Source organism: Argiope bruennichi, chromosome 7, assembly GCF_947563725.1.
Source record: "Argiope bruennichi chromosome 7, qqArgBrue1.1, whole genome shotgun sequence".
Classification (NCBI taxonomy): Eukaryota; Metazoa; Arthropoda; class Arachnida; order Araneae; family Araneidae; genus Argiope; species Argiope bruennichi.
The window spans coordinates 123,616,794-123,642,015 of record NC_079157.1 but is presented as its reverse complement, the minus strand read 5'-3'; the positions used below and the strand labels follow the sequence as shown (position 1 = coordinate 123,642,015).

The 25,222-nt window shown below is 29.1% G+C and overlaps 1 protein-coding gene across 2 annotated transcripts in view; it reads left to right on the top strand.

Moving 5' to 3' along the window:
* LOC129975147 (lethal(2) giant larvae protein homolog 1-like) overlaps window positions 1–24,749 on the top strand; it is a 37,943-nt gene extending 13,194 nt beyond the window's left edge. The window contains exons 4-26 of one of the 2 annotated variants that reach the window (XM_056088107.1): window positions 6,599–6,680; window positions 6,838–6,947; window positions 7,237–7,380; window positions 8,766–8,922; window positions 9,146–9,272; window positions 9,355–9,409; window positions 10,019–10,173; window positions 10,297–10,517; window positions 11,191–11,400; window positions 11,621–11,773; window positions 12,640–12,815; window positions 12,896–12,984; window positions 13,095–13,236; window positions 14,379–14,536; window positions 15,226–15,345; window positions 15,846–16,012; window positions 16,701–16,806; window positions 17,029–17,149; window positions 17,794–18,060; window positions 19,143–19,256; window positions 19,874–20,184; window positions 22,348–22,460; window positions 23,931–24,749. In XM_056088107.1, coding sequence (XP_055944082.1) covers window positions 6,599–6,680; window positions 6,838–6,947; window positions 7,237–7,380; window positions 8,766–8,922; window positions 9,146–9,272; window positions 9,355–9,409; window positions 10,019–10,173; window positions 10,297–10,517; window positions 11,191–11,400; window positions 11,621–11,773; window positions 12,640–12,815; window positions 12,896–12,984; window positions 13,095–13,236; window positions 14,379–14,536; window positions 15,226–15,345; window positions 15,846–16,012; window positions 16,701–16,806; window positions 17,029–17,149; window positions 17,794–18,060; window positions 19,143–19,256; window positions 19,874–20,184; window positions 22,348–22,460; window positions 23,931–23,987 — 3,355 coding nt within the window. In that variant the 3' untranslated portion in view covers window positions 23,988–24,749. The remainder of the gene's footprint in view (window positions 1–6,598; window positions 6,681–6,837; window positions 6,948–7,236; window positions 7,381–8,765; window positions 8,923–9,145; window positions 9,273–9,354; window positions 9,410–10,018; window positions 10,174–10,296; window positions 10,518–11,190; window positions 11,401–11,620; window positions 11,774–12,639; window positions 12,816–12,895; window positions 12,985–13,094; window positions 13,237–14,378; window positions 14,537–15,225; window positions 15,346–15,845; window positions 16,013–16,700; window positions 16,807–17,028; window positions 17,150–17,793; window positions 18,061–19,142; window positions 19,257–19,873; window positions 20,185–22,347; window positions 22,461–23,930) is intronic. The other variant, XM_056088108.1, reaches the window with a different exon arrangement.
* The last annotated feature ends 473 nt before the right edge of the window (window positions 24,750–25,222 follow it).

Here is a 25,222-nt window from a genome sequence, read left to right as displayed (position 1 = left end):
AGAAATGACGAAAAATTGTCAGTCCGTTATTCAATTTGTTTTTGCAATCTTCCCATTTGTTAGTAAAACTTCTAGCTCCTTGTGTTAGCGATTTCGCCGTAATTGTAGTTTGAAGGCTAAATGAATATTAAAGGCGCGGCTTCCAGTTACGTTCATTACTTCTACTCCATTCTTTGTCTCGAATTCAGAAAAAAAAAAGTAGAAAAATGGAAATTATTGTAATCCGTCTCGATTATCCTTTAATGACTCCAGTAATGATGATTGATTTAGCGTTTGATTAATGCACTTCAGCGATGTGTTTTTAGGTGCTGTTATTACAATTTCGTTAGAAACTTCAGCAGTCTTCCAAAGAATCATTGATCGAATTTTGAGGAAACTGAGGAAGTACTTCTGTTCCATCTAATTTTTCGATCATACCATCCCCGAAATCTTTCTTTCCAAAAGTATTCATTGTTATTCAGTTTGATGTTCCCTGCAATCGGCGGTATCTGCAGTTTTCCTCCTACTGGAACCAACCGGCGGTCGGCAATACCTGTCCTGGGTTTATTGACCTACAGTCAACATTTCGGAGGGATAAATACTGCAGTGGGAGAAAGTTGCCTTGCATGCCTTCTTTCTTAGACGCAACGATCCTCTACGCTCGACCAGTTTTCGACATCTATTGTCTGCTTTTTTCTATCGCCGCTGCAGTACTTTTCACCCTTGATCTGTTTTTTTCCCTGCTCATTTATAAGTTGAGTCATCGAGCTTTTCAGGGTCAAAAAAGGACTTCTCCCTTTTTCCATTGTTATATGTAACTATTGTCGGCGCAAAAATTCGGTATTTTTAAAAGCATAAAAAAAGGGATAGAGATTCTTTCCCAAATTCTATTCTTGGAGAGAAAAGTATATAAAATAGGCAAAAGCGCTGAAATTCTTCCGCATGGGAAATTCCATTAGATTTTTTTCTGACAATGGAACAATGTTTTATGAGAATGGGGGAGGGGGAACTGAAAGGGTATGAAGTGGATTAAAATATTGTAGAAACTGATGCATACGTTCTGGTTCATAATCTAGTTTCCTCTCCTGCTGATAAAATGCGGATGTTTACATTAGAACAGCTGCCTTTGTCAGCTGCTTGAAGGGATGGCAGGTCTGGAAACTGAGGTTATTAGTATAAGGGGGTCAAGGTTAAATTTAAGGTTCTAGTTGTATATACAAATTCCGCCTTTAGCATCGTTGGTAAGTTTAAGAAAGTTGTACTTAATGCGAAGATTGCATTTAATAACTTGTCCAGTTTAATTGTAAGAATAGAGAAAGCCAGATGAAAGCATGAAATGAAATTTCATTTTATTTTGCAAAATTTTCTGTTAATTCGATTTTGGCGAGTTTCTGTTAATTCGATCAGGCTTTTATTTCATGTACCGTTTCGTAACATTCGTCTTTTGATAAGTTGATATGAGGTTACTGTATCTGTCATCAAGGCTGTTACCTGCGAATTAAAATGAAATATTTTATTGAATTGTATGTTATATGGTTGTTAAAATTTAATAAGGTGTGGCGAATTGTTACAGTGCATTTTAGTGATTGAAATTATAAGAAAGAAAAATAGAAATGAATAATATATATTTTGTTCTGTAATTCGAGATTTGGTTTTATCTTCATGTAGATGCAAGTAATCTTAAATTTCAAAAAAAAAAAAAAAGTTTATGGAAGCCAATTATTCTCGTGTGCATAACTGATTCTTAATCGGTGGTGACAAATCCATTTTTTTAATACATACACATCTATTTAGTTGGCGTCTCGCTGGTTGCTCTCTCTCATCCATTGAGTCATGCATGCATATTCAATGAAGTAGTAAGAAAAACATGTGGCGTCATATTTCTGTTCTACTTTTTTTTTATTGTTTCATTTGTTTGAAGGAATGGTATTCAAATTTTCGATCATTCGATGAATAATTTTTTTCCCTTTAAATCTAAAGTCACTCTAGCCTTTAATTAGCACAGATCCAGTTTTACTGCTACTTTGTACGCAATAGAAGTGTTAACAAATTCTATGTTAATTTGCTTGAAAGATGAAACTTTGTTATCTATATATCAATTGCTTCCCAAACTTAACAGGGTTTTTGAAATTTTGTATACTTGTTCTGAATGACCATGCGCTAGATTAGCATTTCCAGAATGTAATTATCAATTTTAGGTTTTTTATATCTGACAAATTTCGTCACCTGGTTGAAGATTTGACAGAATTCCATGTTAACAATTAAAGACTTTAAAAAATTTTCATACATCTCTTTAGCGCTGTATGGTGTTTTAAGAAACTCATCTTCATTTTGGAATGTTCTGTTATTAATGATTAAAAATAACTTGTGTTAAAAGTAGAAATATTGGGCAATGGGGAAAAAAAAAAACCCTGTCACGTAGTGATTTTAAACTAATATTTATGCTTTTTGAATTATTTGAAGGATTACCATGCTATTTTCGCTTATCGGACTGCAAAGGATTCATTATTCAATTGGCACCTTTTTTTTTAAACTACAGTTTTCTTTTTTTTTTTTTTTTTGCGTGTATCGTTTACTACTTTTAGTTCAATTTTTTTTTTTTTTTTTCCATTTAAAAATGCATTTGGTTGTAGAATTCTGCAGTTTTATAATGAATTTTCTTCAATAGTAATACGTTGTTACTTGAAAAGGGTCAGTTTGAGAAAGGGTCGATCTGAGAACTTTAAAGTTCTGAAATATGCCTCGTTAAGAGAAATGACATTACACAAATTAGTTTAATCACTTTTGGTCAGGCGATTCTCCTTTAACCTATCGGTATACAAAAGAAAATATTAGGTTTTTATCTCCTTGCTTAAAAAGTATATTTTAAAATTAGATACTTTTTCTGCTTGGAATTTTCCTATTTAATTCATGCTTGGTTATACAAAATTCCGTTTATTGATTAGATGCAGTCTTCAAACATAGTAATATTTTTATGTAGGAATGCAATGAATCGGTTAGAGAAACTAAAGCGCAATGCATTCGTCGTTTAGACCTTCTCTTTTAAATTTGATAAAATATCAATATACAAAAATGCATAGCTAAAACTGCTGTCTTAATTTGACAGCAGTATCGTAAAGAGTAACATTCTACCCCGGTTGTTCTGTTTCTTCAAAAATTTTAGTTTGCTGAAATTTATTCTGACAGTGGTCTTTTGACTTGTGACAGAGGCTGGGTTTTTGCTTACATATTCAGTGCCCGAAGCTTAGTTAATACCAGTTTAAATATTATAAAAATTGGAATGTTTTTAACCTTTTAATACTCTATATGCTTTTAAACCACAAGCAGCATAATGACATTCGTCGTGATACACTGCGTGAAAAAAAGTGGAACACAAGAATTTTTAGATAAATGAACTGAAATTTTTCATATTTTAATGAGCGACACTTGAAATTTCTATTTACAAATAATTATCCAAAACTTTAAAAAAAAATGAATAAAAGTCTAATTACAATGCTAATCAACTTTGATTACTGTGGGGAAAAAAAGGTCACTTTTTAATAATGCAAATGTCTTATTACTAGAGAATTTTTCCGTCATTGACTTTGATTATTTTAGATTCTGTTTGGCAAATATTTTCTCATACATTATTCAAAGTTCCTCGAACTCATTTACATATTCAACGACGCGAACTAACAATCCTTGCCCATATGCTTTTTACAATGTGGAAGTTTAACAGACCAGAAAACTCCGAACATTATTTGCTGCTAAACAATTTTTACCCCCCATTAGCTACTTTAACTGATGCTCTGTCGTGTTGAATCCTCTCATTTCCGCCTGACTCAACGCCATAGGAAAGATGTAAATTCAAGTCTTGCATATAGTTCGTGGGTTTATGCCTACCTCTCAGGAACATTAGGTTTGTTCTTTCTGTCATTTGACTGCCAACCAAATCGTAAAATTCATCTCCACCGATCTGTTGGGTAGAATAAGTGTTTTGCCTATAGTATTGGTAGCCATCTGAACCATTTAAAATAGAATGGAGGTTCATTCTGAAGTCTGGGAGATATGATTTTTTAGCTCACTGCCGAATGTGGTTAAGAGTGTACGGGGAGGTTTCGAGGGAGACTTCTCCCACTGATGATTCGCTTTCCTGTACAAATTTTCTGAAAGTTTAAGATCATGAATATTGAAGAGGAAAACAGTACAAATAAGTGATTTATCAACCATTCTGCTGCTGTGTAACATTTGCCATCTTGTATTAATCTGTTAATTTGAATCTGATATACATTTAAAATGGCTAAAGCACATACTTGTTATTCTTTTACTCAATTTGTTACTGTATTTTATAATTTTCCTAGGTTTAATCACACTTGTTACATTTTTGCGCAGTGATATGTATATAAAAAAGAGTGCATTTTTATCTATCGGGCAAACATAGCCGTCGCTCGGAGGCCCAACCGAAGAGATCAGATTTTTTCTTTTTTCATACCTCTTGCACTTGTGTGGTTTGGGTCGGGGAGGAAGGGGAGAAGTGGGAGCTATCAAGTTGGAGGGCGTGAAGGTCCCGCGGGAGGGACAGAAAATCAGTCAAGGTGAAACGATAATGGTCGGGGAGCGTCCACTTAGTAACCAATTGATGGCGATTTGGTTTACCAGTCGTCGAGTTCTGAGTGACTGCTCATCAAAGATCTTACCTAATACGCGAGTAAAATTTCGAAAGAGCTCTTTTGAGATGAAGCAAAATGAATACAGAATAATGTAGAATTAATTCCCTGTGTCAGATGAGGCAAAATATTATGAACTTATTAAAAAAATGGAACCGGGAATTTACGATTTAGAACTTCAGCTCAAAACATTTCTGAACTGAAATCCTGTTATACTTACTCTACTTTAAGGAAGTTTTTTGAAATGTACCTGAATTGGAAAATGGTAGAATACTCAGCTAGGAAAATACCTAGAAATGTGGAAGGTGATCATATACACCAATCTGATTTGAATTAAGCTCATTTTTAACCCTTTGCACTCGGGTGACTCACTCGCCATTGAAGACAGTGCATGATTTTGACGTTTTATTTAATTTCGATTGTTAAAAATTCACGAAGAATAGTAAAAAGATGCAAATTAAACTGGAGAATTCAACTGAAAAACAATTGTATATTTTTCGAAACAGTAAACAAGTCTTTGTATTTGGTGAATAATTATGCATCGAATTACTTTTCCGAATTGAACGGGTTAACGTTTCTGCCGCAGTGAATCTGCTCCGATGTAAACAATCCAATTTTTTTTTTCTTATCCTTGAACATTTTCGCGAAGAGGAATTTTTGTAGTTTAACCTAGTAAAAAATTTAACCTGAAATTGCAATTATAATATAATACTTGTGAATTTAAAAGGCTTTTACCACCGGAAGCTCAATGTAACACGCATCCATAATCAAAATAGAATTTTGAAAATCTTCCCATTTCCAAAACATTTTTATTCTGTTCTCCATTTTGAAATTATCTTTTTATACTTAATTTCTATTGAAAAATTTCTGAAAAACTTCTATTTAAAAGTGTTCTGTTCACTATTAACAAATAAGTCGTATATCAAATTTAAATATGCAATGTATATTTGAACGTTTATAAATCCAAAAGAACGAAATCTAAGTTTACCTGCATTCCTTCTCCTCAGTTCCATTTTCATTCTAGAATTTATGATGAAACATTTTGAGATGTCGTATGTTAATACCAGTTATTCACAGAATTGGCTAGTAGTTGCGGATAATCTGCAAAATATCAAATATCAATGCTTTTGTTTAAGCCGCCTGCTGCTAAAATTTTCTCGTACAACTATATAAACAGGTTTCAGAACATTCAAATCTTGTTTATTTCATCAAAAGAAAAGTCGTTTGTTTTGGTTTCTTGGTGTTAAACCGTTTTATCGGATCGAAATTAACACAAATTAAAAACCACGGACAATTGAATGCATTCTTTCAATTTGTTACCAGTCCCTGTTATTCCATTCTACAGGCAAAGTTTGATGATAGGGCTAGTGACCCCAATGCTTTTCAAAGCTGCCATTTATTGAGTTTCTCTTCCCATGCTCTTTCTCTTTATTGATTTTGCTTTTTGATCTTTATTATATTTCTATGAATATACATTTCTGTTCATTATTTAACAGGGGAAAAAAATCATTGATTTAAAAACAATTTAAGACAAAAATCAGGAATTTTTACATATTTGTTCATCAGAATTATTTTTATCTAGGAATAAAATTCTGGTTTTTCAAGTTAATAGCTACAGAATTTAAATTTTGAATGTTTGGTTGGAATTATCTTCCAATGTTCTTTATGTAAAAATACAAGCAGCTGTGATTGTTACGACATCAGTTTACTTAAAAATGTCCTTTAAATGTGAATAGTAACTTCTGAAAAGCAATAAAAATTAGATGGAGATATTAAAATTGCTTGATTTTTCATTTTAGTTCCTCTTTGTATTTACCATTATTTTTAAGTGTATCAATTTGGTATTTTTGCCTATTTCTATAATATAAAATGTTTCTTTAGAGCTATAAAGCTAAACTTTGCTTGTATTTCATACCGTTGGGCAGCGATTTTTTTTTAGAAAGTGGCAGTGTTTTCTTAACTATTTGTTTTAGATATGGTGCTCCAGGTGTGGAGTTTGAAGGAACTCATAAAGAAGAGGCTTGTGTTATGGAATTGTTCTTTCTTCCCGGACAGGTGGGTTTCGAGTGATACATTTAATACTTTTATTAGAGTGCGAGTTTCAATGAATACTCGCACCAGTTTATATTCTGAAAGTTAAATTATGTAATAAAATTACTAATTTACAATATTGTGTTACTTTGTTAATGTAATTGTTCTTTTTTCTTTGTAGGGTCGTTTGATCAGTCAGTGTGATAACACCTCTCTACATCTTTTTGAGCTTAATGAAAAAGATGGCAAGTGGATGCTTGAAGAAGTGAAGTCATGTTCTTTGCAAGGAAGGTAAAAGAGTACAGAGTTGTACATTTTAAAATTCATGAAATATTAGGATTCAGTTAATAAATTCTTATGTTTTTATGTAAATATTTTCAGAAAAAATATTTCTGTAAGCATTATTCTGTTTGATATAAGCATGTTTGTTGAATTTATGAATCTAATACTTCTATATACAGAATAAAATATTAAATTCATATATTAATGGATTACTCTTCTTAAAAAGTATTATTAAAAATTTTGCACAAATAATTGTTTTGGCTGTTAATTTTAAAGATCCAACTTTTTTTTGTTGCAGATTGAAAAATATCACAACATGCTGTCTACCTTCAAGTGGAGAACACTTGTTGATTGGTACTGATGGTGGTAATATCTATTTGCTAGATGTAAAATCATTTGAAATGACTGATCATATCATTTACCAAGATATTGTCATTCAAAAGTAAGTTTCCTTTAATTAAAAATCTGATATTGCTATAATAAGAGATTGATATCTAGGGAATGAAGTTTTTCCATACATGTCTTTTTTTTCCCTCTTACAAATACTCATTTCTAGTTCCTAGAAAAATTGGAAATTCAAAATGTAATCTGTATTCTGACAAATTTTTTGAAATTTTATATTTTACAGCACACTATCAGTTATAAATAATTATTGTTTTAGAATGTTTTCCTATAACATTTTATTTTCCTTAAAAATAGGTTAAAAAATCAAATTTAGCATTTTAATTGTAATTCCTCTGTGTAGTAAAACTTTAATGTTTAATTCCATATACAACATTTGTATGTTGGTGTTTAGGACATTACTATGAGACGAGCATCCTTCTGTAGCTTGAAGGTCTTCTTTGTTCCATCATTTTATTTAAAAACCATATTTAAAGTCCTAAGATTTCCTATTGAATTTCTGTAATATATTACAAAATCAAGCAATGGAACTAACAAATCATTTACTTTGAACTAAAAATTTATTTTTAAGAATTTCTGATATCTTGTATTAATTTGAATATTTATTTGTAATTTAAATAAAATTTATAAACAATTTAATTAAAGCATCTTTTCTCTTGTGTTATTATTAATGTAAAGTTTTACTATTAATGCAAAAACAAAGAATTGACATATTGTATATTTTATCTTGTTTATAAATGCCAAGTAAATCAAATTATTTCCCCTGGAGTTGATCAAAAGCAGCAAGTTCAGTTTCTTACCAATCTGTCCATTCAGCATCGTGCTGATTTTTTTTATTATTAAAAAAGATTTTTTATTTAATATTCTTAAAACTAGTACTCCCCCTCTCCCCAATCAAATTAAAATAATTCAATTATTAATACTCGATAAGCAATACAATTTTTAATTACAATATTTAATTTTTAAATCAAAATAAAGTCGGCTGTTTGATTAGATTAGATTATTTTTTTTATGGCGCAAGGCCCAATACTGGCCAAGCTGTGCCAAACTCGAGCGGCTGTTTGAATGGTCAATCCTTTATCAATTTTTATCTGCTGTTGCAGTAAATTTCTCTTTGTTCCTTTAATGTAATAAGTTCTCTTTGTACTTTATTAAACTCTGATATCTCGGCCAATCAAAATTGGCATTTCTAACTAGACATTATTCGAACTTACAAAAAAAAAAAGATTTTTATGTTCTGAAGTTTAAGATAATAGTGTGTGTGTGTGCACAAAAGACTGCAGATTATATTTTCTTTGAAAAATTTAAATTCCTTACTAAATACTGCTTTTGTGAGTAAAAAGCTTTCTAGAATGCTTTTTGAATGAATTAATATAATTAAATGCTTTACCTTCAAGTTGATCTAAATAAAATTCATTTTTTTAGTGTTCCTGATGATTATAAATTGAATCCTGGCTCAGTAGAAGCTATTGCTGAACATCCTTTAAATCCAGATAAAATAGTTATTGGATACAATAGAGGGCTTATGGTTTTGTGGGATAACAAAACTTTGAATTCTGAAAATACTTATGTTGGCAGCCAAGTAAGTTAAATTATGATTGTTATTATTTGTACTGTTGGTGTTTATTTTAAATTGGAAATGCTACCTTATATAGTAAAAATTCTCAGAAATACTTAGTATATTAATTATGAATTTAGTTTATATTGCGAATAAAATATTAATTTGATTGTAATTTAAGATTTTAAAGTTTAATTATCCAATTATTAGATATCCAAGGCTTCATTTCAAATGATTATATTTTTAGCAATTGGAATCTGTTTCATGGCATCACAGTGGCACAAAATTTATGAGTTCTCACAATGATGGCACCTATGTAGTTTGGAGTTCAACTGACTCATCAAAGCCTCAGGAAGCTCCTGTACCACCATATGGTATTTAATTTTGCTTATATGTATTCACATTATTATTCTCTGAAAATATTTAAGCCTGTATTTATATTCTTTTTTCCTTCAGGACCTTTCCCATGCAAAGCTATTTCCAAAGTATTGTGGAGATCAGTAAAAGGAGGGTATGTTATATTTTCTGAGTAAAATTGTATAATTATCTATTATAAAGCAAACTATGTAAAATTGTCTGTGTATTTGTTAAATGCATATTTATATAGTAAATTTAATCCTCAAATCTGATTGCTTTGTATTGTTAACTACTTTTCAAAAATGACAGTATAATTCCAATAAATATATTTAAATTGAATTCACATTTTAACTCTGTTCCTGAAAAATGATGTAGGTATCGATATAAGATATTCCTTTTTCAGGTAGTATGATTAAGTAATCTCAAATTAGGGATTATTTTTGGATAGGTTTCTTGTACCTTGTCAAGTTATTTAGATCAGTTAAAATCGATTGTTCAGACTTTTTATATTTTGATCTTTTTAATTTGCATATATTTGAAATTATATTTTCACCTTTTCAACTTATAAGCAATCGAAAATTGATGGATTTGTCTTTCAGTTAACAGATATATATCCAATTTCCACACTTGAATTAATAGTTTTTACACTTGAATATTACAAGAGTTTAAGATCCATAATAACCAATTTCAAAACATGTGTAATGCAAATCTTGTTTTATTAAATCATGATATATAATTATTTCTGTTAATTTTCTTTTTATAGTGATGACTTTACAATCTTTGCTGGAGGTATGCCTCGAGCTAGTTATGCAGATAAAAATACTGTGACAGTAATGTGTGGTGACAAACATCAAGTGCTGGATTTTACTTCTAAAGTTGTTGATTTCTTCACGATATGTCATGGTGATGAAGAATCGGGTAAGTTAATATACATTATAGATTGCAAAGTACAAACACTTCTTATTTTCTGTGTTGTAATAATGAATCTTAAATTTTAAATTTCATTTCTGTATTGTCTTATTTTGAAAAATTTTTTTATAGAGTATGATAATCCTCACACTTTGGTTGTCCTTGCCGAAGAAGAAATTGTCTTGATTGATTTAGAATCTGATGACTGGTTGCCATTTAGACTCCCTCATCTTTCTAGTTTGCATATGTCGTCAATAACTTGCACTAGCCATGTTTACGATGTTCCTCAGGATCTTTGGAACACCATCATTACTGCTGGAAATAAACAGGTGTCTGGCAAATACACTGAAAGAGTAAGTGTTGCTTTTGGGAAGATAATTATCCCCTTTTTCAAAAATTTAACTCCTTTCTAAATTTTTGTTTAAAAACTTATTGGAGATTTTTATTTAAAGTCTATTCCTATTTAAATTCTATGCATGTAAATTGTGCCTTATTTTTATTTCTAAAGTTTTGTTAAAGGAATTTATCAGTAAATTCCTTTATTAGAGCATGATTATATGCAGTGGAACTTTGTTTTACGAGCATAATGCGTTCCTGAATCTTGCTCATAATGCGAAACGAAAATCTTTAATATTGAAATATAAGTAGAATAGGACAAGTGCATTCCAATCCAAAAAATGTTCAAATTTAAAATTAATATATTTTATTAGAAAATTGTTTCGAGACATTTAACTTCAGCTATGCTTTGAAATTTGAGAATGGCATATTATGTTCTACAAATTAAACATAGTTAAATAAATAACTTATAGAATGTAAAAATTATTAAAGAAATTAATGAGTCTCTTTTTTTTTTTTCATTTCATTTTGTCCATTATTGGAAGTGCTAATTAAGCAAGGTTTAAGTGTAAATTTTTCTCAATGCTTTAAAATATTTTCTAAAACACGTAATGTTAGGATTATGAAGTATCAATAGGCATTAATGAAAATATTTTTTTATGCCTTCTTTAATAAAATTTCTATTTTTAGGAGTGGCCAATAAATGGTGGTGAAAACTTAGTTGAAAATGCATCTGTTCACAACCTCCTGTTGACTGGTCATGAAGATGGATCAGTTCGATTTTGGGATGCTTCAGGAGTGGCTCTTGGCCACCTGTATACCATTCACACATCTCATATTTTTGTTAGCGAAGATGGAGAACCTCCTGTAGATGAGGAAGAATGGCCACCATTCCGTAAAGTAAGATAAATTTTGTGAAAGCAATTTTAGTATTCAATATTATAACAAAACTTATTTAATGTATTAATAAAATATATGTAATTGTAGCTATACCAATTTAGTTTTTATTGAATAGTTAAAAATAATGCTTTGGAGATAGAGTATTCTTTAGTTAAAATTTTATATTACAGATTCAAGGCATGGAATTTTGAATTTTAAACATACTGATTCTATTTTTCAGGTTGGCAGCTTTGATCCTTACAGTGATGATCCAAGGTTAGCTGTAAAGAAAATTTTGCTTTGTCCCTTGAGCAAGACATTAGTTATTGCTGGAACTGCAGGGCAGATAATATATTTTGAATTGAAAGATGAAGAAATAGAAAAAGAACTAGAGGTAAGCCACATTTTTCAATTTTTATCTAAACCAACTTATCCTGTATCATTGTATGATTAATTTTTGTCTTTCTGGTAAAACCTAGACTATAGAAGTAATATTTTTTATGGAGTTTTTATTTGAATCATTAGAGATACTTAAGCCAATATGATTCATTATATTTTTTTCTGTTTTTCACAATTTGGCTGATTCTTTCCATTCAAACTAGATAGCCTCATTCCATATAAAAAGGTAATTGCATTAGAAAAACATTTGAAGATAGTTATATTATCAATCATGACGAGTCTGAATTATGACTTAAGTAATACTGAAAGCTGCAATTATAATTGGGTTTTATTTAAAATTTAAATATTTTGTCGGTATACTTTCTAGCGTCTTTAAGAATCAATATATATAATATAATGTAATATGTGTGTATTTATATCGGCATAACCAATGCCTCTAACAGGAAGCTGCTTAGTTTCGTAGAATCAAGTTATCTCTGAGGGTTAATTCTTCAATATCGTAAATTTGAAGAAAAATCACAGTGCTGAGAAAAGATTATTGAAATTTTAAACCTTTGTCTTTATCTTTTGTCAATCGTGTTGCAAGGATTAAAGCTTTTGATTTTTCTGAAAAGATTGTTTAGTAATTTAATAAATATTACAGCTACTGATTTGCTAATTGAAATTTTATAGCAAAGGTTTTTTGTTTCATTAATTTTAAAATAACTGTTTAGACCATTCAAATATTTAACTTTCATAACATATACTTTAAAAATCCAAATATGCTTAAAATTGTATATTTGATTTTTAATTTCAGTATTTAACATGACACATTTTAAAAGTTCAGTTTATTTGTAGATTTAATCAATATTTTATTTGCAGGCTCACTCTGTAAACATTGTTAGTGATCGTGACAGCTTTGTATGGAAAGGTCATGATCAGCTTTCTTTGAAACAAGGCAGCTTGAAGTTTGATCCTGGTTTTGTTCCTGTAACCATTGAGCAGCTGACTCCTCCTGCTGCAGTAACTGCTATTGCTTTTCATACAGAATGGGGACTGTAAGTAATAGCTTTTTATATAGTCTGGAATTGAATGTTGATGCATACTTGCATGTCAAGATAACTAATTCTTTTTATAGGCTTGCTGCTGGTACAGCTCATGGATTTGCACTCTTTGATTATATACAAAAGAAGGCTGTTATGTCTAAATGTACTTTAAATCCTAATGGTATGTATATAGGTTATCTAGACAAAAAAATAGGTTAACAACTTAATCAAAAATTTTCATTTTACGGTAGGGATCTGTTGCAAGTTCAATAACTTATTTTATGTATTTAGATTTGATGGCTGTCGGTGATGCAGCCATGTCCAGGAAAAAGTCTTTTAAAAAATCTTTGAGGCAGTCATTCCGAAGACTGAGGAAAGGAAGATCGCAGCGCAGCAAGAGAGACAAAACTCCTACAAAAGAAGAAACTAAAAGGTATTCTTCACTTTAAGTATTTGAAATATTACCAAAATTTTAAAATTGCATTTTATTGTCTAATTTGAGATTTAAAGTATAAGCTAATTCCTCTTAGTTAACTATTTCACTCTTAAAAATAAACAGGAGGATATGTAGAAAATATGTAATTTTTTAAAATTTGAATGTTAACAAGACTTAAAAATTGAACTTTCATCAAAAACAAGAAAGGAAAATGGAGGAAATTCTTTAGTAGCCACATTAGCATTATCAGAAATATCAGTTAATGAAATTAATAAACATCCTTTACAATTGTTTCTGAACTAAATAGATTTTTCCATGCTAAATAAAAATTTTATTGCTATTGTTATATTACTGTCATTTTATCAATGTATTTGTACAGTTTTTATGACAATAACTGCTTCTGTTAGGTAAATGAATGCATAATTCCTGATCTTAAGGTGGAAAATAAGAGAATGAATAACTTCTCTATTATTGGTTTGCTTCTTTTTGGCTAAAATTATGCACTGCTTTCTTACACTTGTATTTATAGAAAAATGTCACTTTATCTGCTTTTACTTCAATTTCACTTTACTTTTGCCCTTTTACTTAGCTGTACATTGTGATTCAAGTCAATTAAGAAGTTACTGGTAGGTACAAAAACTATAGCATATGCATGTTTGTTGGTGCTTTAAATTTTAATGAAATATGTGGTTGCTCCAATGCATGTCTAAATATCTCATTCAATATTCTATTTTTTTAGATGTGCATGTGTTGAGAATCCTTTGCTTGATTTTCATTTCTTTTTATGTGGTTTCTTCCAATATTTGCTTAATTCTTTGAGATATTGAAAGAGTGACTTTATTTGTTGTATTTAAAATTGCACTTGAATGAATTTGCATGAATGTAGATTCATTTATATTTTTTATAGCTCAAAATTCTTTATTCTATTTAAAAATGCTATGAGAATATGTTACGAGTTGTGTATTTTTTTTCTTCCAACTTTCTAGTTTTTTATTGTATATCTTATTTTTTTCTACTTTTTTTTCTGTGTTCATAGATTAAAACATTTTTACATGTTATCTTTACTTGTTAAAATGTTTTCATGTAAATACAAATTTGTCTTTATATAAATGTTTCCTTACGATTTGGTTATTTGTTAGCCCTGCCAAAGAAAGCACAGCAGAAACGGATACTGGTGCAGCAACTCCAGTTGTTGAAACCAAACCTGTTGAAAGACAAATTGAGGCTCGTTCGGCAGATGATAGCATGGGCTCCATGGTTCGCTGCTTGTATCTAGCTCAAAGCTTTATCATCAACAGTAAGTTTGTTTGTAGATCTTATTCTAAACTGTAAACAATGTTAAGACTAATATTTTTTTAAATGTGTAAAATGTTATGTTTAACTTGTTTGATATACATTGCATAATTAAGCATGGTATTTTGAATTGAAAGCCAGCATATCTACCTCTTAATATTGTTTTGATCATTTTTGAAAGGATATTGATAAAATTAAATTCAAATCTTGAATTTGCTTTTAATTAGTAATATTTATTATTAAAGTAATTTGTTTAAATCATTAAAGTATTTTTTCCCTTATTCAGTTTATAGTAGTTATAATAGAAATTAAAAAAAAAATATTTATTTATTTTAAGTTGTAAACAGACTGCTGCTTTAAATTCATATAAGAAAAATATTGCAATTATAATTCTCTTCATTAATTTGTTCAAATTCCCATTTTATCCTCATGAGTTTCTTTGGTATTATAAGTTCTAAGTTTTCAAATTTAAAAATGATTTTGTGAAATTTTCTGTGAAAGAAAATATTAAATGATTTCTTAGATAATTGAATTTCATTTTGATTCAAGTTTTTGTAAATATCAGATTTAGAAACTGAACATATTTTACTTCTGCACTATACTTAAACTTTGAAAGCAATTCTACAATTTGTCTTTCAATATTCATGTTCGTACTTTCTTAATATTTGTTGTAATCTTTAAATTTTGTTGTAGATGCTTTGCAGTCTTACACACTCTGGGCTGGAACAAACGCAGGAGCTATTTATGTCTTTACAATATCCTTGCCCAAAGAAAAAGATAACAGGAAGACAGAAGCAGTAGCTTGTCAGCTAGGTATTAATTTTATTTTAATCTCTAGAATATAAACATTTTTAATTTTTAACTCTTCAATAGCTAATGGATTAGTTTACATTTTTTTTTTTTTCTTTCAGCATTATAGTCGGTACCTTTTTATTTATAAAATATTCAGTTCTCTTACCATAACACTGAAAAGTATAAACTTATAAAAATGCAGTAGTTGGATAAAATCTTCATATCTAATATTAAAGTTGTATAATTACATTTTTCTTTGCATCTTATTAATAATTCAATTTTGCATCTGGATTTCAACATTTCTTTTGACATATTATGTATCTTCACTTTTGTAAATCATTGTGCTTTTAAAGAATTGCTATTGCTCATTGGATTGTGATTGCATTTTGAATTCCTTCATTAAACAATGACTAGTATTAGCCAGTTCTTTTAAAATTGCTATTTTGTGATATGATTCTCTTGTTCTTTTATTTTAAATTTTGTTGGATAAGCTGTGAATGTTTCTTAATCTTCATTTCTAGGTAAAGAAATTCAGTTGAAGCATAGGGCTCCAGTGATAGCCATTCAAATCTTGGATGGATTAGGCCATCCTTTGCCCGAGCCTTATGAGGTAGAGAACAACAGGGCTAAATCTCCTGATCTCAGTGGAAACCACAGAGTCATTATTTGCTCTGAGGAACAATTCAAGGTAAAGAATGTTTTTGTACTTAAAATGAAGAAATTCAATAATTTTCTAAATGTGGACATTTTAATTTTTATTTGAAAGATTTGTTTGTAAAATATTTGATAGGTAAATATTAGATTTTTTATATTGGTAATCAATACCAAATATCAAAAGAATTTTATTTCGGAATGTTTTATTAGTTTGTCTCAAGGTGTTTTCTTTTCTATAAAGTCTTTAATTCAGTTATCAATATATTTCCACTAATTGAGAATCAATTGTAATAAGACTAAAATTTAAATTTGCGAGTTATTTGTAATAACTTGTTATTTGTCACAATTTTACTTTATTTTAAGCTTTTACTAATGCTTGATTTTATAATAAATAATATATTTCCTGGTTTAATCTAATAATAATTAAGTAGTTGATACATTAATGTATTATCTCCTGGTTTTTGCGCATTTTGTCAACTTGAATTGCTTATGGTGCATTCTTAATTTGATTAAATACTTGATTTGTTCCTGCTCTACACTAGAAAAATGTTTAGATTTTTAGAAGATATTGTTTTATTTACCGTCTTTGCTATTTGTGCAACTTTTTTAGGGGGTAGGTATGAAATATTCTCAAATTTTGACTAAGATTCTTATATTTATGAAGATTTTATTGTTGATGAAGGATAACTATTGTATAATTGAACGCAAATCCTCCTTTAAAGGTCTTTACCCTACCCAGCCTTAAACCTTTCTGTAAATTTAAACTTACTGCTAGTGAAGGAGCCAGAGTAAGAAAAGTTGCCATGATCAAGTTTGTCAGCACAAAAGGTAAATTTTTTCTCCTATTTTAAGATGTAAAAAAAATCACATTAAATTACTGTATTTCAAAAAGTTCTATTTTAAAAACCATTCAGTATCTTAATAGAATTTATAAAATATTTTATTTGCTTACAATAAATTATGAACCTCTACTGTTTGTACTACTTAAATTTAAAAACTCTTATTGAATAAGTCACAACTTAAGATGCAAACCATCTAAATATATTTCAGATGAGAACTACAGTGAAGATTGCATGGCTTGTTTGACTAATCAAGGTGAAATCAGTATCTTTACTGTACCTGATCTTAGGAGACAACAAACACATAATGTCATTAAGCGAGAAGATATTAAGTAAGTTTCCCAATTTATTTTTGTAGTAGATGGTTATTTCCTATTCAACAATGATTGAAATATTCTGCATTTTGATTAGTTATCTTTATTATATTAAATATAAAATGGATGTTAGTAATCTAGTATTTTTTCAGACGTGCAAATGGTGGAGCTAATTAGACAATAGTAAATTCAGTAAATTTTCGATTGGAGCTGTGAAGTTATGAAGTTATATAACTTCACAGCTCCATATTTTAAGAATCAATTATTGAAATGTGTCAACTTAATAGCAAATACTATTCTTCTGCAAGTCGTACCTAATTTAATTGCAGTGTTAACCTTCACAAGTATCAATATATGAAATCAAGGGTATTTGAAAGGAAATTGGATATTTAAATTTTTGTTTTAAATAGATATATAAATGGCAAATTTCATAAAATTCTTATTTTTCATTGAATATATAAATGGCAATTTCATAAAATTCTTATTTTTCATTGAATAATTTTAATTTTTAAATTAACTTCATCACATTCTTACTAACAAAGATTAACTGAAATATTGTATGTACATCATGATTAGAAATACAAATTCATTAGAATTTATACTTGTTTTTTTGCACGATAACATTTTACCATTAATGATGATATAATATTACTTTTTTCTAGTGGTATTTCCAGTGTAGTGTTCACAAAAACAGGACAGGCTTTCTACCTTCATTCTCCATGTGAATTCCAGCGCTTTACATTATCTGCAAAAGACATCTTAGAAGCCAAGTGTAAAGTGGATCTCCCTGAGGGAGCCCGTCCACCACCTCCAAGCAGTGAGCCAGAAGAATCTGCTGAGCAACAGACTGAGGAAGGGGGAGAGATAAGCCCGGAGAAAGAGCAAGAAAAGGCAATTGATGTCGCCACTACTATGGTGGAGTCTTTGATGTAAGTATATTGACATTGTTTTTTATCTTCATTGTTCTAAATAATACCACTTGGGATTATTGGAAGCCAAATTTATTCTATGTATGAATCATTAGTTTATAAAATTGGGATAAAATTGCATGCTTGAACTACTTAATTAGTGATTCCAATGATTATTCTTTTAAAATATTATTCTGGAGTTGTTAAATATATTTTCAGAAAATCAGTGTTTAATTAAATTTTTGCTGAAATTTAAATTCTTGATTTAGATTTACTGTATTAAGAATTAAGATGCTCGGCTACATTTTTTTATGTATGGAATTGGTCATTTATTTATGCCAATCTGATTCAGAAATTGTAATCAATATCTTTTGCAGAAATGTGAAACGGGGAAGTTGTGCTATTTTTAAATTTTCATTGCATTCACTTTTAAAAATTTTACTAATATATATATATATATATATATATATATATATATATATATATATATATGTATATATATATATATATATATGTATATGTATATATATGTATAATTTTGTCAAAAGCTTTTAACTTATCTATGTTTTACATTTTGAAAGAATTAAGAAATGAGTTGTTTCTTACTAGAGAATTAACCATAAGTAGTAATGAATCTTGTATTTTATGTAAAGTAAAAATTATCTGTTTTTAAGGCATCTTGTATTGTGGGTCTCAGAATCTTGAATTAAATGCAGTCCAATCATATTTAGGTCTAGTTAATCATCTTTCTCGCACTTTTTTTTTTTTTTTTTTGTATTTAAAGAAGTGATATTAATTAGACTCCTATTATGTGGCACTTTTTTCTTTCAAAATTAAGCATTTAAAATATAAAAGTAATTGTAGTTGGAATTTTTTTCTCTTAAGAATGCTGTTTAATTCTTTTGGGATTCAGCTTACCAAAAATGATAGCTTTATGTATTGTGTTAAGTATATGTAATAAAAGTTGAGTTTGCTGTATAAAGTCCTGAAAAAATTTGATAGATGGCTTTTGTAAGTACTTTCTGTTAAGAATTCTGATCTGGCAGTGATGTATCTTTGATCTTCTAATGCAAAGGATTTGAATCTGTATTTATATTTGATAGATTAAAAGACGAGAAAACAGAATCTTCTGAAAGTAAACCAGATGCGAATGCATCCCAAGATGAGAGCAAGGGAGAACTTGATATCACTGTAGACAGTGTTAAAGATCACATAAGGTATAATATGGCATTTTTTATTAGAAAATTTAATGACCAGTTATTCTATGAATCAAGATGTTTGCACTGCTGATGTAACTGAATTTGACTCTTAACATTTTTGTTTTGCACAATTTAACAAATGTTCATGCTATATATGTAGAGCATTTTTGATTTAAGGAAAAAATATGATGTTCTTGCAACAATATATTTTTTTATTCATGATCAGTAGGGATGCTGTCAAAGAAGATAGCAGAAAGTGAGTAAACAGAGGGCGTATGAAAGAATGTTTACTTTTTATAGCTATACTAAATAATTTGTTGAAATAGTATTTTTAAGCTTGGCACATATTAATTGGTGTGTGGTGGTAGGGAAAACCCAAGTTATAGCCTGAGAACTTAAGAAAATAAGAATGTAGGTAAATTGAAATTATTATACTCGTATATACTAATGTAGAAATGACCAGGAAGAGTAGAATCGAATTGCTCATGATTTAAGGATTTAAGTTGTATTGAATTTCAAGATTTCTCATTGAAAGCTATTAGTTTTATTAATGGAATTATGTGATTTTATTTAATAGCTGAACTTTTTTAAAAAATTTAGGATGGTTACATTCTAAACTCATTTTTTTTTTAAAGTAACCTATGTACAGAAGGAGTGACTACTATTGTTGAGAAGGCCGAATCCTCTTCTAAAGTTGTGCAGGAGACAGTGACAAAAGTGTCCTCCACTGTGGTATCCACAAAAGAAACTATCATCAATGCTAAAGAGGCAATGATCACTACTTCCGACAATGCTAAAGAGACTGTAATAAATGCAACAGAAAATGCCAAGGAAACGTTTCTGAATGCTACGGAGAATGCTAAAGGAATGTTTACTAATGCCAAGAGTACTGCTAAAGAAACAATTATTAGCACAACAGAAAAGATCACAAATTCTACTACATCTGGTATGTACATTCTAAACTGAAACTTGCCGTTAAATGCATATTGGATAAGATTAAGTTGATATTTGACAGAAGTTTTAGCCTTCGTGTTAAAATAAAATTGTTTCATTCCAAATTAGATTTTTTTTTTTTCATGATACAAGTCAAAATAACTTATAATAATGAATCAATATTTTAAGTTATATTTAGCTATTTCTCTGCGGTTGTATATTATAGAACAAATATAAACTAATTTTTATTAACCGGGTTGTCACAATATTGGGTGAACTGGGAAAATATAAGAAATTTAAAAATCGAAACAAAAAAAGGATGGAAAATTTGAGAATATTTTTAAACTAGGAAAGTAGTTAAACCCCCTCCCCCCATTTAAATGGTCTTTGGACATTGCAAAAATAAAAGATCATTCTTAGCTTTAAAAATGGAACTCCATTTGTACCTTTGTAATTATGGGAACTTGTCCCCCCCCCCCTTCTCCCCTGCATAGTTCAGTCGAGTATGATTTGAGAGATGGTTCTCTTTCCTTGGATTATAGCCTAATGAACATCTGCGAGAATGCTATAATTTCGTGGGAGAATAAATTTCTCTGTGGGAATAGCAACATTCAACATGAGAAAGCATTGCTGTTTAATCACTCACACACGAATTTATTGAATATTTGTTTATTATTTGAGAAATTGTGAGCTTATTCAGAATAGAGTAGAGAATTTGGAAGAATTGAAACTGACTGAAAAAACAACTGCAGAAATTAAAAAAAATAAAATTATCTTGCTTTGTAATGTTCTTTTAAAGTAACAATTAAATTATTTATATCATGTTGTAAAGTGTTTTATGTTATCCTAATTTCGCCAAGGTGCAACTTTTGCATGACTTTCAATTAAAGTGCGAGAGGTTATCAATATCCCTGCCTAATATATAAGTTGTCTTGCTAAATTCTAGGAAATAAAAGCAAATTCTTATTCTTTTAATACTCTATTATTTTGAATAATATTAAATTGTTTCCTTTCCTTGCTTTTTCCATTCATTGAAACTGTGGAGTATTGTTATTATGTTCGTACATTTGCTCTTACATTGCATGCACATACAAGGAAAATACAGATAATTACTTTTTCAGACTTCAGTGGCAACCCTGTGTTAATCACTGTGAAGTCTTGGAAAAACTGAATATTAAGAGCAACCACTTTATTTTTTAATGGAGTGAAATTGAAATAAAACAAACAAAAAAAACCCAACCTATTATGATCTTTTTTGTACTTCAGTTTATTTGCATAAAACTGTCCGATAAGTTAAAAGCCCTATTTTAAAGAAATTATAGTTTCTGTAAGAAAGTACAGATTATTTTATATGTATATATTCTTTTACTAGACTGGAATTCTTGTTTGTACCTTGGCTTCTAAAAATTTTCCTATTTGAAATTAAAGTTTTGACACATTAATGCATTTTTTAAAAAAATATTTAGAATATTGCGACACATAAATTGGGCAAACTGTTGAATTTTTAAAAAATATTTAATTTTTATTGCAATTTCATTTAATCTAAATTTTTTTTATAAAGGGGGGGATTTTCTTTTGTCACAGTTTTAGTCATCTGTGCTATTTCCTTTAGATGATTAATATGGATGAATATCTTTATGCTTTATTTATTTTTCTGCATGATTGTTTCTTGTCTGATCTTAAATCATCCTTTTTATTATGATTTTGCTGTAAATAAAATCAAGGTTATCAGATAATGACCCAAAACTGAAATAGAATGATTTTGCACCTTTTATTTGTATTATAAAACTGATTTTCAAATGAAAGAAATAAAATATAAATTCCAGAACTATTTTTGCTGTTAAAAATGTATTTTAACCAGGAAATTTGTATATAAGCAAAATTTGCTTGTTAGTATGGAAACTTAAAACCCTTCTGTTCCTAATGTATTAACATCGTAAAACATTGCAAAAAAAATACCTTGAGGAACTAAGGGTTTAACTAGAACCATTCTAATTTAAATTCTATTAAAATTTAAATATTTAAGTTAATACAAGATTGGTTTCTTTCTGATGTCCTTGAATTGTATATGTGCTTTAGTAGTTGGATGTTTTGCATGACTGTTGTAGTTTGTAGTTCTATGGTTGTGGGCTTACTTGTAGTATGTAGTGAACTTTTGTTCAATGGTGTTTCCCAGCATGCAGTGTGGTGAAGGGAGAGCTGATTCAAGGCAGCCAAGTGACGGAACAGATGCTGAATGGCATCTCGTTAACAGCACTTACCAAGTCTTCAAAGTCGACAACTTCCAAGGTCAGAAGTTAATGTATTAGGTGACTGAAGGTCTTGTCTGTGGTTTTCTGCATTGAGAAAGCAGCATAGATATTCCATTGCTTTTAACATTAAACCATAATTAAATGCAAATCTCTGAATCCTCAGGGTTCCTACTGGTTAAAAAAAACCTGTCTAGTTTTTTATTGCTATGGTTTTATAATTTGGTTTATAGAATTAATTAAAACTTGTATTGAATATTTCCTTAATCTACTATATTAATATTTGATTCGAAACTGTAGCCTACTCTCTGAATTCTTCATTTATTGAAAAAATGCTAAAATTTTTTTGTCAGGATTTTAAGAGGAATCCTATTTTGCAATGATCTTTTTTGTCTAGTTTCATGTCTTGCATAATTTTGTAAGAATATTTGGTATAAAATACAGAAGTGGGAACCCTGTGTATTTTGATTTCCTTATCTGTTTTAATTCTCAGCTGCTTCTAATCAACTTCAAAAATACATGCTTTGTATATTTGCTTTTTGGCAGAGCTGTTCTACACTTTATAAGCATAACATGTTTTAAAGTTATAAGCAAGTCTTTTTACCTTTTACATTAACCTGACCAAATTCTCTCCATATCTATTTTTACTGACAGGCAATTAAGTTTTCTTTTGCATTTATTGGAATTTCTTTTCCTATTCCTTAAATATTTTAAATGTGCTTGCATATTAAATTTAATAATGTTAATAATACATTTTGAGCTTGGTATGCTCTTCAATTGTACCACTTTAAAGTTTTGTAGTTTGTATAATTTTTTATCCAAAGAATGAAATTAATGAACTTTATTTCCATGAATTAAAAAGTATTAATGTTAGTTTATATTTATTAAATAATCAATCATGTATTTATTAATATGGCTGCAATTCATGAAAACCTAGAACTGTATAAGACAAGTTTGAATATGAATGCTTCTTCAGTTCAGATAATGCTAATGGTTTCCAATCCCTGGAAAACTTACTTTTTAAATAAAAATATACTTCATAATTTTTCTAAATAAAATTGAAAACTATAATTGTTTAATTTGCTAAGTTTTTATCTTCCCAGAAGAATTATAATATTTTGATTGCATATTGATTTCAGATTAACACGGGCATACAATGACTTCTTAATAGTTTTCCAATGGTAATTTTCAAGTATTAATGAATAGCTGGTATATTTACTCTTAATAATATTCAGCTATTGGTTCAGAAGGAAAATTTCATATTTTTTTTTCAAGTTCTGTCTAAAATTCAAAAATGAAATTCATGTTGGAATATATATCCAGCTTTTAATTTTAATCTTTTTTTGATGCTGTAGTAAAGTTTTATATTTATGAACTAGATGTGAGAGTTAGGGAATTCTTTTATGTCCAGTTTGAATTGTAATCAAAATAAAGGCCCAGTGTTACACTAGGTTTCGTTTTACTTGAAATATCTGTTAAAATGTCTTATTTTTGCTTCATTTCTTTTCAGAATAAAGCTCCAACAGCTATCCTTGAAGAATTCAGTCATGATGAAGATGGGGCTTAAATTATGTTCGAATCATTGCAATGTGCATACAACTCATTTTTCAAACCTTGCAGTTATGTACGTCCAGAATTAGCCATGCTTTTTTTTTTTTTTTTTTTACACCATGGTTATCTCCATTATATGAACTCCTCATGCTGTGCTCAAAATAGGGATATAAAATTGTGATAATCTACGGGATCCATGGATTTATATATATTTTTATATCTAGTTCATTTAGTGCTTAAAGACAGGGGTGATTGTCATTTTCTACTGTACTGTGTAAATTTGATATTTTTTACATTTTAAATCAGTATTCAAAACTTCAGATAGCAGCTGGTTAAGGGGGAAAATCTTACAGCAAATATTTTCTGCAAATCCAAGAGATTCAGAAATTTTATTTGCTGTTTTCAATCGCCCCTGTTTCGAAGTGGTCAGTGTAGTTTCTTCAAACTGCCCACTGTACCAGTGTTTGTAATTTATGATCTTATAGCAGCTATTGATTCTTTTTAAATGTTTCCCTTTAACTTAAGATGTTGATTTTTAACTATGTATTGTACTTTTATATTTTTGGCAGCATTTATACATTTTTTTTTTTTTTTTTTTTTGTAGATTCTGAATTTTCAATTTTTTATTGACCATGTATTGAAGTATTTTGCCACTGGTGGTGGGTTTGCCAGTGCAAAGAACATTGTTCTAATTTTTAAATGCAAAACTTCATAAATACATTTGTTCTTAAATGTTCATGTGTTTTAAACTGGCTAATAAAATTTAACTGTTTTGAAATCTTGTTTTTCTTTCTTGTATTTTTTTCTTTGCAAGTTCTATTAAAATGTATAATTTATAAGATGGGAGCTTAATTTTAAAACTCATCTCGAGATATTTGAAACTGTTTCTCATCTCCGTCTTGAAAATATCCTTTCCTGGGGAGTGGGAGAAGCCAATTAACTTATTAAGTTTTGACTTTTAAAAACCTTAAGTTAATTAGTATAAGGATAAATATACAAATGAAAGTTAGGTGACTCTTATCTTGGTTATTCCAAGAATTTTAAAATAATTTAGTAAATTTAAATATTCTAAAAGTAATCATCTTCATGATTTGATGGATAAGGACAATTCTAACCTGTTGAATCTTTAAATAGTATTAGTAGTTAGTAATCCAACAATTAAAATTGAGCATATACGTATGTTCATTCAGTATAAGTGGTTAAAAAAAATTGCCATCCACTTTTCTTAAACCTAATTTTTCTGAATAATTT